General features: G+C 54.3%; 1 protein-coding gene across 9 annotated transcripts in view; it reads right to left on the reverse strand.

Moving 5' to 3' along the window:
• Nucleotides 1-4823: 4823 nt before the first annotated feature.
• Nucleotides 4824-18485, reverse strand: part of ST3GAL1 (ST3 beta-galactoside alpha-2,3-sialyltransferase 1) — a 105596-nt gene continuing 91934 nt past the window's right edge. For 7 of the 9 annotated variants that reach the window (XM_032254107.1, XM_032254126.1, XM_032254116.1 and 4 more), the window contains 5 exons: nt 15117-15313; nt 13699-13878; nt 12213-12258; nt 10672-10791; nt 4824-8789 (listed from right to left, as the gene is read on the reverse strand). In XM_032254107.1, coding sequence (XP_032109998.1) covers nt 8616-8789; nt 10672-10791; nt 12213-12258; nt 13699-13878; nt 15117-15313 — 717 coding nt within the window. In that variant the 3' untranslated portion in view covers nt 4824-8615. The remainder of the gene's footprint in view (nt 8790-10671; nt 10792-12212; nt 12259-13698; nt 13879-15116; nt 15314-18485) is intronic. The other 2 variants (XR_004261566.1, XM_032254153.1) reach the window with 2 other exon arrangements.

The following is an 18485-nucleotide window of genomic DNA, read 5'->3' on the forward strand; positions in this document are numbered from 1 at the left end:
AGACAAAGCATGCTTCCTCAAATATGTGCCCTTCTCCTTTAGCCCTGTGGCCGCCCTGCATGGCCCTTCCCCTCCCTCTGCAGGCACACCCCTGGAGTGCCCTACTTGCTCCATATACATGGGGTTTTGTAACTCTTTCTTTTTTTTTTGAGATGGAGTTTGGCTCTTGTTACCCAGGCTGGAGTGCAATGGCGCGATCTCGACTCACCGCAACCTCCGCCTCCTGGGTTCAGGCAATTCTCCTGCCTCAGCCTCCTGAGTAGCTGGGATTACAGGCACGCGCCACCACGCCCAGCTTATTTTTTGTAGTTTTAGTAGAGACGGGGTTTCACCATGTTGACCAGGATGGTCTCGATCTCTTGACCTTGTGATCCACCCGCCTCGGCCTCCCACAGTGCTGGGATTACAGGCTTGAGCCACCGCGCCTGGCCGGTTTTGTAACTCTTAAACCATTCCAGCCTAGTTTCCACCTCCATCCCAAAGAGAGCCTGCTGTCACCCAGGACATGCATGGTGCCACTTCACCAACTTTGGGGACAGGCGTTACCAGATCGAGGCCTCAGTCTCCTTGAAGCGACCTTGCTGCAGCCTCAGAGGCACCAGGAAGCCAGAGACCTGTGGCCCCCGGGCTGCTGCTTCTAACCTCTGCTTCTGCGTGCTGCTCCTTGGACCATCTCATTCAACCCCCTGCAGGCCCCATATAGACCCAGGGCTTTGTGATCTATAGCCTGACAAGGCCCAGATCTGTCTCCAAGTGGCTATGGTCTTAGGGCCTCAATCCCATCACCCTCAGCATGGGCTCTGAGCTAACTAGGGGGTTGATTCAGGAACCACTTGCAGCTAACTGTGTTCTGAGGGAAGCTGAATTGGAGCATGGCTCAGAATTGCAGCAAAATGTCCCTCTTCCTTATCTCATCCACTTGCACTGACTTTCTATACCCAGACACAACCTCCTCTTTGCGGCAGCCCCATTGGCCTGGAAAATGAGCCACATGCAGTCACATGGGGGCCCAGAAGACAGGAAGCCTCTGCTTTTCAGTGCTGAGCTAAGCAGTGGCTGCGCTGAGGACCCAGGGTCTGACCAGTTAGCTGAGTCTTTTCCACCTGCAGGATGTGCAGGTCCAAGGGAACCAGAAGAAGATGGACCTGACGTCCTTGGGGGGTTTAGGGGGACACCTCTATGGGGTCATAGGTAGTTGGGGAGAGGGAGAAGATGGCTCCCTGCACCCAGCTCACTCCTTGACCACCATGTGTGGCCCGCTCATGTATGTCCCCTGCTTGGCGGACATGGGTCATTAGTCTACCCCACAGCAGCCTCGCAGGGCAGGTATTACTATCACTTCTATATTTTGAGGGAGGAAACTCAAGAGGCCAAGTTCCTTGCCTGCCTGAGGTCCCCCACTCTGTGACATGGTGGCAGTGTTAGTGTGGGCGCATGAGTCAGCTTGGGCTACCATTAAAAAACACCGTAGATCAGTGACTTAAACAGAAATGTATCTTCTCACAGTTCTGGTGGCTGGAAGTCTGGGATCAGGGAGCCAGCATGGCTGGGCTCTCAGGAGGCCCCTCCTCCTGGCTGCAGATGGCTGCCTTTCACTGCAGCCTCACATGGTAAAGAAGTCTCTGGGATCCCTTATAACCTGATCATAGGAACCCCCATCACTTCCTCACACCCTAATGACCTCCCAAAGGCCCCATTTCCAAATACCATCCCAGCAGGGTCTTAGGGCTTCAACATATGCATGGGCGGCGGGGGGGGGGGGGGGGGGGGGGGGGGGGGGAGTGGTACCATTCGGTCTATAGCAGTAGGATTGGAGTCAAGTTCTCCTGACGATTTACTTCCCTGGCCATGGCTCTGGCCTGAGACCAGGGTGTGATGAGCGGCCAGGCACTGGAACCCTGCAGCGCTGCCCTGAAAAGTGGGCGGCGGGGCCGGCTGCACCACAGCGCCACCTCGTGGCTGCTGGTCCACATTGCAGGTGTAATGTGAGGCCAACCAGGAGCGAATTTGGGGGAGGCTGTGTCTCCAATGGAATGGAGGGGTGCGCGAGCGTGTTAGATGACGGCAGGGCCCTGTAGGGAGAGGACAGAGAAGTGATGGGGCAAGGAGGAAAGGAAACTCTACAGTTGAGGAAACAACGTGGGGAAGATACAGGGCAGCATGAAGGCCCGCGGCAGGGGCTGGAGCAGGACAGCGGCATGGGGGATGGGGGGAGGGGGGAGGGGGGGAGGGGGGGGGGGGGGGCGGGGGGTGGGGGGGGGGAGCAGATCGGGATCCCCAGTAGAGCCTTGTGGTTCGTTTCAGTCTTGCAGACAGCTTTTTCTCCACTCCCGTGTCTGATGTACTAATAATTAACGTTGTTGTGAGCCTTTTGGGTGTATTAACTCATTTAATCCTCTACGTGTATTTAGATGTAGGCATAACATCATCCCAACTTTATCAATCAGGAGGCCAGAGAGGTGAAGTCACTTGCTCAGACTCACACAGCTAATAGGTGGGATCCCGGGCGGCCTGGCTTCAGAGCGCCTGTGTGAATGTCTGCCCCATCCTTTCTCTGGGGGCTGCCTCAGAAGGTCCCCATAGCCAGCGTCTCAAATAACTCAGGAAACGTCTTTGCTAAGCACAGAGTAATGGGCAGGCAGCAGGGCAGACAGGAGGCCCCGGACTGGAGAGAGGTGCCTTGCTGTGAACCCACCTCTCCCTCAGCCATGCACCAGCCCGCCGGGCTGTTCCCAGAGTTGAAGATCATGCCCAGGGAGATGCCCTGTGTCATACAAACCGGGAGGCCTGGTTACTGTTTATACTGATTTTATATTACAGGTTCCCAACATTGGGTTTCTGCATGTATTTTTTTAAAAGGAGATTAGTGTCAACTTCGGACCAGACTCATGTCCATTTCTGGGTATGCCCGTCTTTGTCAGGAACACAGAGGGAACAGAGGTCTGTTTCCTCTGTTGGGGGAAGACAGACACTAGCCCTGCCCACATCAGGCCCTGGCCAGGGCGAATTCACTCAGCAAACTTTCAAGCAGCTGGTGCATGTCTGCTGGGCCTTTTGAGATGCTTTTTTATTTTTACTATTTTTTTATACGGAGTCCCGCTCTGTCGCCCAGGCTGGAGTGCAGTGGCGAGATTTCGGCTCACTGCAACATCCACCTCCTGGATTCTGGCAATTCTCCAGCCTCAGCCTCCTGAGTAGCTGGGACTACAGGCGCTGCCACCCCGCCCAGCTAATTTTTGTATTTTTAGTAGAGACGGACTTTCACTGCGTTAGCCAGATGGTCTCTATCTCCTGACTCTGTGATTCACCTGCCTTGGCCTCCCAAAGTGCTGTGATTACAGGTGTGAGCTTTTGTTTTTAATGTCACATCCCTCCGACGGTCAGTGTTGTCATGCCCATTTGACGCATGAGGCAGGCAGCTGAGGTTCAGAGACCTTAGGCCCGTCACGCAGCAGGGAACGGCACTCCTGGGCTTGAGAAGAGGCCTCTCCAAGACCGACACTAGGACTCTGCTCCGTCTGCTGAATTCTGGGCATTCAGTAGTGGCGACACCAACCTAGGAGGCCCTCTGAGCTGGAGTGCTGAAGGCAGCGCAAATGCATGACCCTTGTAGAAAAACAGCAAACACACCCAAACAATAAAATAGCTCTTCCTTTTATTCTCTTTGATTTGGATCGTTGGAAATATTCAACAATAAATAAAACAGAGCGGGGGTTGAGGAAAGCAGGGTCTTGCTAACGTCATTCAAATGCATCCCAACCAGTGCTCAGCTTCGCAACGACAGGGAGAGAGGCAGGGCAGTGGGGGGAATAAAAAGCAACTTTTAAAACACCAACAGCCACACACACAAGACTGCACAGAAGAAAAAGTGCTCAAGAAACTTTGGCTTTGAGGGGAATTCAGTGAAGGGAAGTGACTGTGCAGGAGGAAGGGGAGGAACCCATGATCACCCTAAGGGGCAGGGGGCTGGAGGGGGAGGCGCTGACAGGGGCTGGGGTTAAAGCTGACGTCCCACAGCTCAGGACGTGCAACCTATGGCAGTTTTGTACTAGGAAGAGCTGAGTGATGAGGCTGGGTGATGGGGTCACCTGAGGGGCTGGGAGGGAGAACAGGAGGTGTAAAGGCGGCTCACAGGCCCTAGGAAATTCAGTGCTCTTTTGGTGAGAAAACAAAGTCGGTAATGCCCTGATACTGACAAGCTGTGAGATGCTGCCTTGTCTGTCTCCGCCTTTTCTTTGAAGTCTTCCTCCTTTTCTTTGCACAGGTGTCAGGCAGCAACCCAGGGGAGGAGCTGGTGTTGTTACGACAAAGAGGGACGTGGACTCCATCTCAAACTGGCTAGCCCAGTCCACAGGGCAGGATGATCCTGGTGGCATGGAGCCACATTTGCTGCAAACCAGATGTCCACGATGGATATAATGATACCCCTGGGGTTCTTCCTAGGGGTGAGGACAGGTGCTGGTTCCTGGTGGCGCGTGGCTGGTGTCCCGTCATCTTTAGCTGGACCGTGGCCCCTTGGAGCTTGGGCTTCCCTGCACAAAGTCTTTTTGATCCTAGCCGGGTGAGGGCGAGTGAGTTCTTTTGGTTTCCCTTTCACTTGTTTTCAGACTACTTAAAAGCAAACATCCCCGTTCTAAATGTTCTCTGTGGTTTGAGTCCACCTTTGCCAAGAGACCAGAGTCATATCCAGGTGGGACCAGACTCTAGCACTGCCTTCTGGCCACAGCAGAGAATGGGATTCCATCTAAGTCTCTCAACCAGCCCTTTCCCTAAAGGATCACTCAGATCTTAACTGCCCTTTCCACCTTCTTCTTTTCTTTTTCCTATTTTACGTTCTATTTCCTCATCCCTGGCTTTCCTCTCTAAGCCTAGCCAAATGCTTTGCTGAATGATGCTTGGAAAAGCCACAGTTTTAAAAGGGATTCATCCATTTATGAACTTTCTTCCAGCCCAGGATCCCTGCAAGGCCTATACAAACCTGCCCTCCTTTCTCCCCTAAAAAGTGGCTGAGGGGAGTGGAGGTGCATGTAGCTCCAGTTATAGCAAATCAGAGCCCTGACTCACTGGGGAGCCCCCATGGGCTGGCTCATCAGCCCATCTTTGTAGCTTCAGGTTCAGTCTGGGTGCTGCAGGCAGGGACTCCCCCTGCTCCCTGCCTGAGCTCAGGGACTCCCCCTGCTCCCTGCCTGAGCTCAGGGACCACCCTGCTCCCTGCCTGAGCTCAGGGACCCCCCTGCTCCCTGCCTGAGCTCAGGGCTGGTCTCCAAGGAACTCTGCCTGGAGTAGAAAGAGCCATAAGCTGGGATTCAGGGGCCGAGGGAGCCTCCTGCCGCCGCCTGCCCAATACGAGTTCTCCTGGTTCTCCTGCTGACAGCATTCGTGGTGCCCTTTGTCTGACATACACTCTTGTCTAATTCCCAGCCGCCTGCACCCCAGGTATGAGTTCCAGCTGGTTTAAGCCAAACTGGTGCATTTAAATCTGGCCGCAACAACTTGCTTTTATTCCATTAAGTGCCCATTGTTAAGCCAATGAAACATAAGAGTTGTCTGCTGGGCTATGGGAAAGGGAAATGCGTTCTCCTGCACTGGAGGCTGCCCTGGCAGCCTGCGGACAGAGCTCAGTGCTAAGCTAGCACGGGAGACTGAGGCACCCCATTCTGGTTACACTTTTTTGAGATGCTGAACGGAGACTCACGGGGAAAGCCCACCTCCAGACAATTTAAACATAGCGCCAGGAACACCCTGTTTTTGCTCAAACTCGGACTTGTGCTATCTGTCCCAGACAGTTCACGACTGCCCATCACTTCCTCTTTCACACTCCACCAGGAAAAGGCCACACCTCCCAGTACAGCAGCAGACTTTTCGCAAATGTGCTCAACAGTAAAACTGTTTTTTTCTGATTAAACATCAGTAACTAGAGTCAACAATTACTGTCCTCTGTGCCTGTCACTCTCCACCCCACACCCGGCTGCAATGTGGCCTTGCTTTTCTCATCAGTAAAATGGGAGAGCTAGGTTTGGAGGCTGGAAGAGATCTCACAGCTTGACCATCCTAGAGGGAGGGAGGGAGAACAGATGAAGGCCAGATGACTGACCCAGGCAGCGCCTGGCTCAGACACACACACATCTTCATTTTGAGGAAACTGTTCTTACACGGCAAAACCCAGAGAATTCAATTGCTCAGCCTGAGCCTGTCATCCCTATATAGACTCAGCCTTTGGTTTCCTTTTACTTGTTTTCAGAGTTTTTCTGCAAGAGCTCAGGAGACAGCATTGCTCTCTGTATCAGTGTCTGATTATCTGGAGTCCGTCCCTGGGGTTACTCGGCCACTCAACAAACGTTTGCTGAGTTCTTCACGTCATATATGGCCGTGAGCTCTGCCCTTCGAGGATGCATGTTCTGAATGATGACTCAGCGACTTACCAGCCTTTCTCAGAAAAAAAAAAAGTAGTCTTAAAGTTTGGAGGATTTTAAAGCTGAAACAGGTTTTTTGTTTGTCTAACACGCTCCACATTCTGAAACTTTGAGAACCCAATAAAAGCTATGGAACCTCTCTCCAGAAAAATGCTCATATGAAGAGATTCAGGGAAAAAAAACAAACTTGGCATGCAACTTCCAGGGACTCTTGTGAATGGCCTGAAGCCACCTGTGACCCACGACTGATACCCTCAAGCTCCTCCCTCCCAGTGTGCAGAGGGGGCTCCCCCGAGCCTGGGAGCACAGGCCCCCCGCCTCCTTCATACCACCAGGAAAAAGTCATACCCCCTCAAAGCAGCAGCAGCCTTTTCAGAGATATTTTCAGCAAGAAAAGTGGTGTTTCTGCCTAAACATTAGTAACTGGAGCCAACCATCCCTGTCCCTGCACGCCTGTCGCTCTCCACTCTCCACCCAGCAGCAATAAGGTTTCGCGGAGTTTTGGAGACTCCGAGCCTGAGAACGAATCCAAGTCCACTACAAGGAAGAAGGAAGGTTGGGTTAGAACGCGAGGATGCTGCGGACATTCCACAAACCATCCAAACCCTAGATGCCCCCATATCCCAAGTCTGAGGACTCCTACAAAACTCCCTTAGCTCCCCCATTTCCCAGCCACTGGGTGAGGCAACCTTCACTAAAACACCGGCACCACCAGTAGAGCCAGGGTGCAAACAATGTCAGTTGAATTAAAAAAAAAATCAATAAATAATCAGGAAGGCTAACGAGGAAAAGAGAGTAGCTGGGGAATGAGAAGATGAGGTATGTGCCAGTCACAATTCCTGGGATGTCCCTGGCCCAGACCCCAGTGACAGCCCCAAGATGGCCAGCAGGGACTTGACCCTGAGCTCAGGCCCTCGGGGAAAATGCTGCTGGAGGTCTCCTGTGTGGCCCTGGAGGTTCCGGGCACCGTACTGCACAGTCTGAGAATGAAAATGTACATTCCATTCTGACGCGCTCGTGGGTGGCGCTGATATCCTCAGAGCTCTGTTCCAATTCAGGTGCTGACACCTGAAACCAGAAGAGATGATCCCAGCCACAGAGCAAGTGGGGCCGCCGGTGCAGGTCCCTTTTCCCAAGGGGGAGCTTTTGCCTCACTTCAGCCAATGCGTGTGTTTCTTCCCCAAATACAAAGGCACATGGAAGTGGTCAGATTCGCTCTCGCCACGATTAGAACCACGAGACTGACTACTCAGAGGAATATCTGCGTAAGAAGAGGCATCTGTAGGAGTCAGAAACACGGCACCAAGTTGTTATTTTTTCTTTCTTTTGTTTTTCAGAGACAGGGTCTCACTTTGTTGCCCAGGCTGGAGTGCCATGGTGTGATCACAGCTTATTGCAGCCTCGAACTCCTACGCACAAGAGATCCTCCCTCCTCAGCCTCCCTAGTAGCTGGGGCTGCAAGTGTGTGCCACCATGCCTGGCTAATTTTTTTTTAATCTTTTATTTTTGTAGAGACAGAAGCCTCACGATGTTGCCCAGGCTGGTCTTGAACTCCTGGACTCAAGCAATCCTCCCACCTTGGCGTCCCAAAATGCTGGGATTACAGGTGTGAGCCATGGCACCTGGCCTCAAGTTTCTGTGAAAATCTTTGGGGTAGGAGCATCTGGTGGCTCATAAATGAGCTTTGGGAAGAAGATGACAGGGTTATCATGCCAAGCAAGAGGCCAGGCTTCGTGCAAAGAAGGGCAGCATCTCGCCCCTAGCGCCAACACCACCCGGCATGTCTCTGTGCCGGAGGTAATTGCCACTCAAGTCTCTCTGCCCACCGTCCTTGGAAAACCACCCTGTCTCTTAGAATGTGGATGTCTTCCACATGTGTTCCCCAAGCCCGCCCCAGGAGCCAAAGAGATTTAGTGTGTGGAGGCTGAACCTTTCCCAGCGTTTCCCCAGCTCTGGGGCAGCAGTGGGGGGGACGTTGTCCCCGCCCAAGACAGGTTCTGAGACGTGCTCTGCCATGTTGGTAGAGCTCAGTGACCTTGCTGAGTAGATGCTGCCAATGGCTGGGTGCAAGAGGCTGCAGGTGGTGCCGGGGCACATAGCTGAGGCTGGCCCTCCAAGCTCTGGGGTGGAACGGCTCTGGCAAGGTGCTGGGCTGGAAACACAGAGGCGTGACGGTGTGTCCATCCTCAACCCTTCGCTGGGTCATCTCCCCTTGAAGATCCGGATTTTATTGATGGAGGCCAAGGTGGCCGTCACGTTAGACTCGAAGTCTGCATCATGCACCCCCGTCTTGCGAAAAGCGCCCGCGGACGGGTTGTTCTCCCAGTAATGGTGCCAGTTCCCTTTGCTGTCTGCCCCGAAGCCGTACAAGTCCACCTGTGGGGGCAGAGCACAGGTGAGAACCAGACAGCAGGGCTGCTGGTGGCACCTCTGAGAAAGGAAGCCTGCCTGCGTTTCTGGAATCCCACAGGACCACAAACGGCATTTCCAAGGACTCAGATTAACCCGTCATTAACCCTTCTCTAGATTCTTGCAACTGTCAGAGGCTTGGTGAAGCAAATGCGAGTTAAGTAAAACTCAAGTCCAATGTCAGAAGGTGCCCTGAGGGATTACGGCATGTGGGTGGCCTCAGGGGCCTGGGTCTCACCTCTGCAGCAAGTGCACCCTGTTCTCCCAGGATTGAGGAGCTGTGGAGGGAAGGAGGGAATAGAATGGGGGAGAGTGGAAGGAAGGCAGGGCTTTGGAGCCAACAAATGGCCCCAAATCCCAGCTCTGCCACTCCATGGTGTCCTGGGCATGTGAAATCACTTGTTTGAGCATCACTCTCCTCATCTGCAAATTGGGTCCAAGAATCACGATTGAAATGAGGCAGAAGGCAGGGCTGATCCCTTTCTTCTCTGAGGCCAACACTCACATGGTCCAGGCGCCCTCACACCCATGACAAACACTGTGGATTTATTCTGAGCCTAGCACCCTCCTGGCTGTATTGAAGCTCAGGCAGACCTCATCAGATGCCAGCTGGGCCGCTGCTGGGGTAAGCAGCCTTGAAGCTTGTAACCTAAGGGAGTCACTGACTGAGCGGTCCTTGTTGGAACTGGAGCTAAATTCAGAGCTCCCACAGCACAGAGGAGGGAGGGGCCCCCTGAGAGATCAGAGGAAGCTCTTCAGAGGAGGTGGCATTTGGGTCAGGTCTTGGAAAATGAGTACAAAATGACCAGAAGGAGCCGCATGGAGGGTTCTTGGGAGAGGACATGCTACCTGGGCTGCAGCGTGGAGGACAGACTGGAGGGGTGGGAACAGAGAGGGGGCAGGGGACAGCTCCATGTCACATGTGGCTTTCTCAGGAAATGCAACATGGACACAGGTTCACACCAGGGCAGGGACATGAGTGCCAAACAGGTGAGAGCGATGAAAGAAAGGGCTCTGAGCAGAACCCCAAGTAAAGGTCTGGGACCAGCTGGCTGGCAGTGTGGGGAGATTATAGGGGCACCCACGTTTTTACCTGGGAACACCAGGGCGGGCTGAGACTGGGAACCTGCCTTACAATGCCTCTGACCCTTTCCTGGGATTTCCACCAGGCACCAGGCAGGGTGGGGCTGGGGCTGGGCTGAATGAGACACGAAGGGACACAGGAGGGCCCTGCCTGAACCCAGGGTCACGGAGGAAGTGGGGGCTGTGTGACCTGCCCTCCTGCTCCTCTCCCTGGGGTGGCAGCGAGCCTGTCACAGCATCAGTGGAAACCCGAACACAGCGTGGTGGACGGCGAAGGGGAAATGCGTGCTTCTTGAGATCACTGGTTTCAACCTTGGTAGAGACTGGAACCCCTGGGTGCCTGGCTCCCGTTACTTCTGGTAAAACTGGGCCAGGGTGTGGCCGGGGGCTGGAACTTAGACCCACAGATGATTCTAAGGAGCAAGTGGGATTGAGAACCACAGCCTTAGACAACTGTCACCATGAGGATCAACTCCTGTATCCTGACTCTGCTGCCAGATCTGAGCTTCTACCACCGTGGTGGTGAGCACTCACACGTGACATGCCAGAACTCTTGCTCCTGAGAACTTTCCCATAGAGCACCGTGACTCCCTAAAACACCTGGGAGACACACATTGCAAGCCCTGTCACAGAGACAGGGAACCCGATCTTCCGGAAGAGGCGGGCTAGGTCTACCTGCCCTCCCTCTCCCTGGCCTTTCCTGGGAACACAGGCTGGTGAGCTCTGTCCTCTCAGCAGACTGGCGGGCAGGGGAAGGGTGGCATACCTCATCGCAGACGTGCATTGAGAAGATGACCGAGAGGATGCCGGTGGACGGGTACCGCCCGTGGCCTTGCAGCCAGTTGTCGAAGACATACTTGATGAAGGCCGGGTGGTAGATCAGGATCTGTGGGGAGGGGAAGACACGGCCTCAGTGAGTTCCGGCAGCAGAGGACATGAGCACCCATCAGATGCACACGCTGTCTTGGCCACGGAGACACCGCTGTGAGCCTGATGGATACCCTGGCACTCACGGCCTTCCGCGCTTATGGGAAAGACGGACACTCATCCACACACTAAGAGACAGAGATGCTGAGCTGATAGGTGCTATGGAGAGCAATGACACAGGGGAGGGCCCTACAGGACCATGTGAGGATGATCGCTGAGCTGACACGTAGAAAAATCCAAGGAGGCCAGGTAGCAGGATGGGAGGCTGCTCAGGAGGATGGGGCACCAGAGAACAGCGCGCAGTGCGAGCGGACACTGTCAATGAGTGAAGACACACATGCCAAGCCACCTGGTAATGGCTGGAATCATTGCCAGTCCTTCAAATGACCCCATGTCCCAGGTTTCCCTCTCTGCATACTAAAGATAAGGGAACCGAGGATCAGAGAGGCTAAGTGACTTGCTCAGTGTCACACAGCCAGCAGTGGCTGAGCTGGGAGGGGGCCGGTATCAGGCCTGGCCTTGGTTCCACTACCCAAAGCCTGCCTTGAGGACAGTGAAAGGGACTTGTCAGGCAGGAGAGGGCGTGCACGTCCAGAAAGCCAAACTCCACTGCCTAGGAATAGGCTGCAAGCATGGATTACTCGGATCTCTGGTGCACCATTCACCTCTCAGTGCGGCCTCCTACCATCTCTAGGAGGCTGTGCCTTCCACCAGCCCCACCCTACAGAGACCCATAAGTGGCTCCTGCCCTGAGGCAGCACAATCCAAGGCAAAGGGCAAGATGCTGGAGGCACAGGGCGTCTTCAATTCTAGGCTTATTCAGAACTAGCTGTGTGTCTCCGGGAAGTTTCCTGACCTCTCTGAGCCTAAGTTTGATAGTATACGCGAAGGGCCAGTGTGATGGGCACCTCACTTCCCTCCTTCTTCTGCCGTTTGCTTATCTCTTGGCCAACCCCACACCAGGAGCCTGCTGGGGAAGATGCAGACATGGAAAGATTCGGAGAGGCAGGAGGTGAGGCCCTGGCTTTGAGAGTGATTCACAAACCGCGGCATGCATAGGGCGTCCCGGAGAACTTGTTAAAGACCAGAACCTGGGGCAGCCAGGGTTTGAGATTCAAGACGGGTTCAGCAGGTTCGAGACGGGCCTTAGGATTTGCCTCTGTGACAAGCTTGCAGGTGATGCTGCTGGCCCGGGGACCCCACTTTGAGGATCTCTCCCAGTGGCTGACTTCTTCCCCCAGGCAGGTTGCTGAGTGGGAGATGTTCCCCTCCAGCGGCCTGGGGATCTCGGGGCTGTCTTGAAACTCAATGCTGTGCTATAGGGCAGAGCCTTAGACAAGGAGGACTGAACTCAGAACAGGGGCCTGGGCCTCCACTCACCTTATCCTGTTTCACTCTGATCTTGGCAGGGACCGGGACGTAGGTGCTGCGGTTGGAGAAAGAGAAGCTGGTTAACGGGCAGGGGCCGGCCCAGGAACTTGGAAGCGCAGCTCTGGGGGTAGCGGCTGAAGAACGAAGCAGAGCGGCCTCTCCTGCCCCGACTCCTTCCCTCAGGGACCTGCACCTCCTTACCCTAGTCAGGTTTCTACCCCCAGCAACCCCCAAGAGACACAAGAGGGCAGCCTTGCCTAATCTGAGGATGTCCTGCTGTGTTTGGGCCCCATTCCCCAAACAGGTGAGGAAGACTTGCTCCAAGCACAGCCTGAAGGAGAGGAGTGGGGTTCGGGATGCCTCGACCTCTAAGGGCCAGAGTGCCCCTGCCCAGCTGCTGGGAACCTGGCTGGGGAGGCCCTCGATGCCCCTTTATCACCTGGGCGGTTGCGTGCACCCACAGCACAAAGGTGTCAAAGCTGGTCCCACGGGTGCGATTCATGCTCCGGGAGTAGACTTCAGCTGAGCCACATCCGGACCTGGCTCCCACCCCACCCCACCCCTGTCCGGCTGCCTCCCTCACTCCTGGTCTCCTGAGCGCACAGCCCCACAGTCTCCTGCACCCAAGTCCTGGGGCTGGGATTCGCTTTGGCCCTGTTCCTACGAAACCTGGCCTGTGGAATTCTGGATATCAAAGCACTTTCTTTCAGTAAGGGTCAGATGAGAGCACAGGAACTGTGGGTTCAACCCAGGACAAGGTGCTTGGCCAAGCTCCAGAGTCCTCCCTGGGAGAACGGAGCTCATGATAATGGTTATTGTGGGGATTAACTGTGATTACTCGTGCTGAGTGCCCTGTGTGGTGCCTGCTCAGGAAGCGAGGCTCCTGACTCAGGGAGCCTCGGCCTGGTCAGGGAAGCCACGGCCAGCTCGCTCAGCACCGCCTGCCCTGGGGAGGAGCCCAGGCTGCACCTGCACCCCCACTCCCCATCCCGCAACCCGCACCGGGCTAGGCTCACGGAAGCTTGAAAAGCAAGGTGCTGCCGGGCGCGGTGGCTCACGCCTGTAACCCCAGCTCTTAGGGAGGCAGAGGCGGGAGGATAGCTTGAGCCCAGGAGTTTGAGACCCACCTGGGCAATATAGTGAGACCCTGTTCTCCACAAAAAATGAAAAAAATAAAAAGACAAAGAAGAAAAGCTAGGTGCTGTTACTGTGAGGGTGCAATTCAGAAATAAAGAGAGGCAGAACCACATGAGCGACCCTTTCTAGTGGAGGCCTCCTTCCTGGGGAGTCTCCAGGGCGTGTGGATGTCCCTTCAGGAATTGTTAGCAGGACACTAAAGCTTGTGGTTTGTTAAGTGATGGGGAAGGGACAGGGGAGAGTTGGGTTTGTGTGTGTCGGGGGAGGTTGTGGGAGGGGAGGCACCCTGGTGGACAGACAGCATGGCAGGGTGCCACTGCAGGGGCGGAGCAGTGACGAGGGGCCTCAGGGCACTCACTGGGAAATGGCACCCGTGGTGGTGGCGCTCACCACCCACTCCAAGTCGATGGTCTTGAAGGGCACCAGGACCATGCTGACATTGTCCCCCAGCTCGCGGAAGCTCTCAGGGTACACCAGATGGTGGGTGGTCTTGGTCCCGACGTCAGCCTCAAACCCTGCCGTGGGTGCCCTGTTCATCCTGGGGGGAGAAGGGGGGAGAGCTGAGTCGTGTAGCATGGGCACCCCATCTCAGAGAGCCTGGGCTCCACCAGCCTGCTGTGACCTCAGGGGCGTCACCTGCATTTCCCAGGCCTCGGTTTCCTCATCTGTAAAATGGAGACAATGAAGACACAGCTAGGCTTCTACCACTTTTCTCTCTTTCATGACCTCAAGGGAGTCTGGCTATCACCACCGCTGCTGCCTGTCACAGACAATCTCCAAAGGCTATTCCCACGCCTGCTTTTACAGTCAAGGAAACCGACTCCGATCCTGATCATGGACATTCCCATGGGACACTTGGTACACTGAGGCTCCGAGAGGCAGGTCTAAGGGCTAAAGTTAGGAATCACAGGCAGGAGAGACTATTCTAGGCCACACTTCTCAGCATGGAGCCCTTGTGAGTGGTGTGGTGGGAATGGCAAGAGACCCAGGATAGACTTGGGGCATCTTCCTGGAGTATCTATTTCACTTGGTCACGTAAAATATATTTTACATAGAAGATGTGGTTTTATTATGCCTAGATTACAAAATGGGGATAACTGTTTTTTTTTTTATTATTTGTTTTTTTTTGTTTGTTTTTTGAGACAGAATCTCTTTCTGTCGCCCAGGCTGGAGTGCAATGGCATGATCTCAGCTCACTGCAACCTCTGCCTCCTGAATTCAAGAGATTCTCCTGCCTCAGCCTCCTGAGTAGCCGGGACTACAGGTACACAGTACCACGCCTGGCTAATATTTTTGTATTTTTAATAGAGACGGGGTTTCTCCGTGTTGGTCAGACTGGTCTCGAACTCCTGACCTCAGATGATCTGCCCACTTTGGCCTCCCAAAGTGCTGGGATTATAAGCATAAGCCACCACGCCTGGCAAAATGGGGATGAATTTTGAAGATAAAATAAGAGTCTTCACATCATTTCTGCCCTCTTCCCAGCCCTCCATGTGCCAAGCTCCCAACAATGGGGTACCTCCCAACAATGGGGGACCTCCTGTGTGTGGTTTCCTCTCTGTACACAAAGGCCCTTCTAGTCCATTCCCATCCTGCAAGGCAGAGATGGGGAAACTGAGGCCCAGGAGGTGCAGCGTGGAGCCTGGGGCCCCTGGGTAAGTCCAGAGACACCAGGATTGAACCTTGACTTTCTGAGCCTGAGCGAAGATGCTTCCTACAGCTCCAAGGGGCCTCTGGGTACAGCATGGTGAGCTTGGAAGAGGGCCTGGCACTTACCTGAGCACAAAGTCGTGACTGTCTATCTCAGGCCCATATGCAGACTCTCTCAGGTTGCCCGAGTTGCCCACAACGGCACAGCGCCGGCAGCCCACCGACCGCTTCTCCAGCAGGGGGTCCACGTTCCCAGGCACCACCCGGAACAGCTCCTTGATGGTGTCGTTCAAGTTATTGGGCTTCTTCTCTCGCTGGAGCCTCTGTGGGCGGAGGACAGAGGATGGTCAACTTGGCTTTGTGACTCCAGCTTCCCGGCAGCAGGGTCCCTGAGCCACCTGCTGTTGTTCGCTGGAGCCTCCTGTCCACCCTTTCCTCTGCTGGGACCCTGGAGATGGAGGCGGCTCATACACAGATGCCTCCACTTCTGCTTTCAAGGAGACTCTGGGTTACTCAGGAAGTAAAGAGCTCATTCATCTATTCTGCAAGTGTTTACTGAGCACCTACTATGTGCCAGGTACTGCTGAAGCCACTTGGGTAATCCAGCCACACCCGGCCCCAAAGGTCCCTCCAAATCCACATGTCCAAGCAGAACTCATCAGCGCTTCTCCAGCCTGCTCTTCCCTGGGGGCTCCCCTCTCTCTGAAAGGCCCCCCATCCACCCATTCAAGCAGCACAGCTTGAAAGAGAAAAATAGTGGAAGCCTTCTAGCTGTGTCTTACTCCCACCCTTGGTCCCGCTGGTATATTGGTATACCCGCATTCAGAGCAGCATTTTCATAATAGACAAAAGCTGGCAGCAAGCCAGTGTCCAGCAATGGATGAACAGACACAACATGTTCCAGACATATCATGGGACATTATTTAGTCATAAAAAGAAAATTTTGAAATAGGTTACAACATGGGTGAACCTTGAAAATATGAATATGATGATTAGCCAAAGAAGCCAAAAGCTGCCGTGTAGGGTCTGTTCCTGTTTGGTTTACATCCAGGCTGTGTCGCACCCTGTTTGTCCCCAAAAGGCCTTTGTAACCAGAACCCCATGGTGACGCTGAATATCGCAGGCTCCAGGGTCTGAAGGGAAGTCTGGACTTAATGTGGTCCCAGCAACTGCTACTACAGGGGGAATCAGGTCCAGAGAGAGGACGGGATGTGGGTGAAGCGACCTCTGCCATCCGTGTGGCCTTTCCCTACCCTGCTGGTTCTCAAGTGAAGGTGACTTTGCGTATGCTCGTGCACCCACCCACACACATGCATCGCGCTTGGGACGCTTGACAATTCTGGAGACACTTTGGCTGCCGCAATTGGGGACGGGGCACTGCTGGCATTTAGTAGGTAGAGGCCGGGGATGCCGCTAAACATCCAGAATGCACAGGACAGCCCTGTGGGCTGATCCAGCCCCACGAGTCCGTAGAGCCAAGGTTGAGAGCGGACCCTAACCCTTACCAAGCCTGGCTCACTGCCTCCTCCACTAGACCCTTGGATCTTTGAAAGAGAAAAGACCATACCTGCCTGGTTCTCTGTCACCTCCCCAGAGCCCACCCCAGGACCTGCACACTGCAGTGCTCAACACACATGAGCAAACCAGGGCTCAGCCAGGTCTTTGGATTCATAGCCCAGGGCTTTCGACCCTTCGAAATCTCATGCATGTTTTCTGTTCATTTCAAATAGACCATAAGCTCCTTGAGTGCCTGGAGGGTCCTTCCTCCAGAATCTACCTGGATAACCTCTCTGAATCTTTCATGATGAGCCTGGCCATCACCTCTTGTGGGAAGCCTTCTGTGCTAACTCCAGTCTCCAAGGAGAGTTGGGCATGGAGACCTATCTCCTACGCCCACTTCCTGCACAGCGCCTCTCATCCTGGCTTGAAATTGTCTGTTTTCCCTTTTCTTCCCCTCACTCCTGCAACCCAGGAAAAGAAAGATTATCTTTTCCGTCTCAATGTAGTAGTGCTTGGCATATAGCAGGTGCTCCATAAATAAGGAATGAACACATGTATCTTGCTCTTCTTCGGTCTGTTTTGCATTTAACAATGGGAATGGCCTTTTAAATGACAAGTTCAGATCATGAATCTCCCTGTAAAAATTCCACAGTGACTTCCTGTTGCACTTACAAGACATCCCAGAGTCGTCACCTGGGTCTTGCTGACTCTCAGGCCTCGTCTCACTGCACCTCCCCTGATTCACAGCCCCCAGACATGCGGAGCTCCTCCACTCCCCCAGCACATCCAGCAGAGGCCACGCTGGGGCTCTGGCACTCGGGGTCCCAGGGACCTGCAGCGCGGTCCCGCCCTTCTCACAGCCACTGCCTTCTCTGCCTGTGGGTCTCCACTTGAGTCCTGCTGTTCCAGGGACCTCCCTGGTGACTCATTTACAGAAACCCCCTCTAAGTTTCTATTATAAACCTCATTTGATCTTTCTTCACAGCACTTCTGTGTGAGCCTACCTTGTTTATTTCTTATCTTCCCCTCCCAGCCAAAATAAAATTCCATGAGAATAAGGGTCTCTTTCTCTCTCTCTCTCTCTCTCTCTCTGTTTGCATTTCAGTAGTGGTACTGGGTGAAATTGTGCCTCCCCAAAAGATAAGTTCAAGGGCTAGTCACTGGACTCTGTGAACATGAGGACATCTGGAAAAAGGGAGCATCTGCAGGTGAAATTGTTGAGAATCTCTGCATGAAATCAACCTGGATTCAGGGTAGGCCCTAAACCTGATGACAGGTGTCCTCTTAAGACAAGGAGAGGGACAATTGAGGCACAAAGCAACACAGGGAGGGAGGCCCTGTGGAAGCGGAGGCAGAGGCTGGACTGTCGCAGCCCTGAGCCCAGGAACACCCAGCGCTGCCAGTAGCCAGCAGGAGCCAGGAGTGGGGCCTAGGGCGGCTTCCCCCTCAGAGCCTCCAGGAGGAACCAAGCCTGCCCGTAACTTGATTACAGACTTCTGGCGTCCAGAGCTGCGCAAGGGTGCACTGCTGGTATTTTGAGCCATGAGGTGTGCAGACATTTGGTATGGCAGCCACGGGAAACTAAGGCTGTGCTTCCTGCTCTGACTTAGATATAACAGATCCTCAATAAACAGTGTTGGACAATTATCTGAATCCTGCTAAATGCCTAGCAGGGCCCCAGGTGTACACAGGGGCTGAGTATTTCACTCTAGGAGCACCTCAGTCTCATTACTATATCCTCACCCTCAGTCCAGACCCCCACCCTCAGCGCTGACCCCTCACTCTCAGCCCAGACCGCCCACACTCAGCCCAGAACCCCCACCCTCAGTCCAGACCCCCACCCTCAGCCCGTACCCCCCACTCTCAGCCCAGACTCCTCACTCTCAGCCCAGATCCCCCACTCTCAGCCCAGACCCCTCACTCTCAGCCCAGACCCCCCACTCTCAGCCCAGACCCCCCACTCTCAGCCCAGACCGCCCACTCTCAGCCCAGACC

This window comes from Sapajus apella, unplaced genomic scaffold (genome assembly GCF_009761245.1).
Source record: "Sapajus apella isolate SASKATOON/1434 unplaced genomic scaffold, GSC_monkey_1.0 scaffold3, whole genome shotgun sequence".
NCBI classification, from domain to species: domain Eukaryota; kingdom Metazoa; phylum Chordata; class Mammalia; order Primates; family Cebidae; genus Sapajus; species Sapajus apella.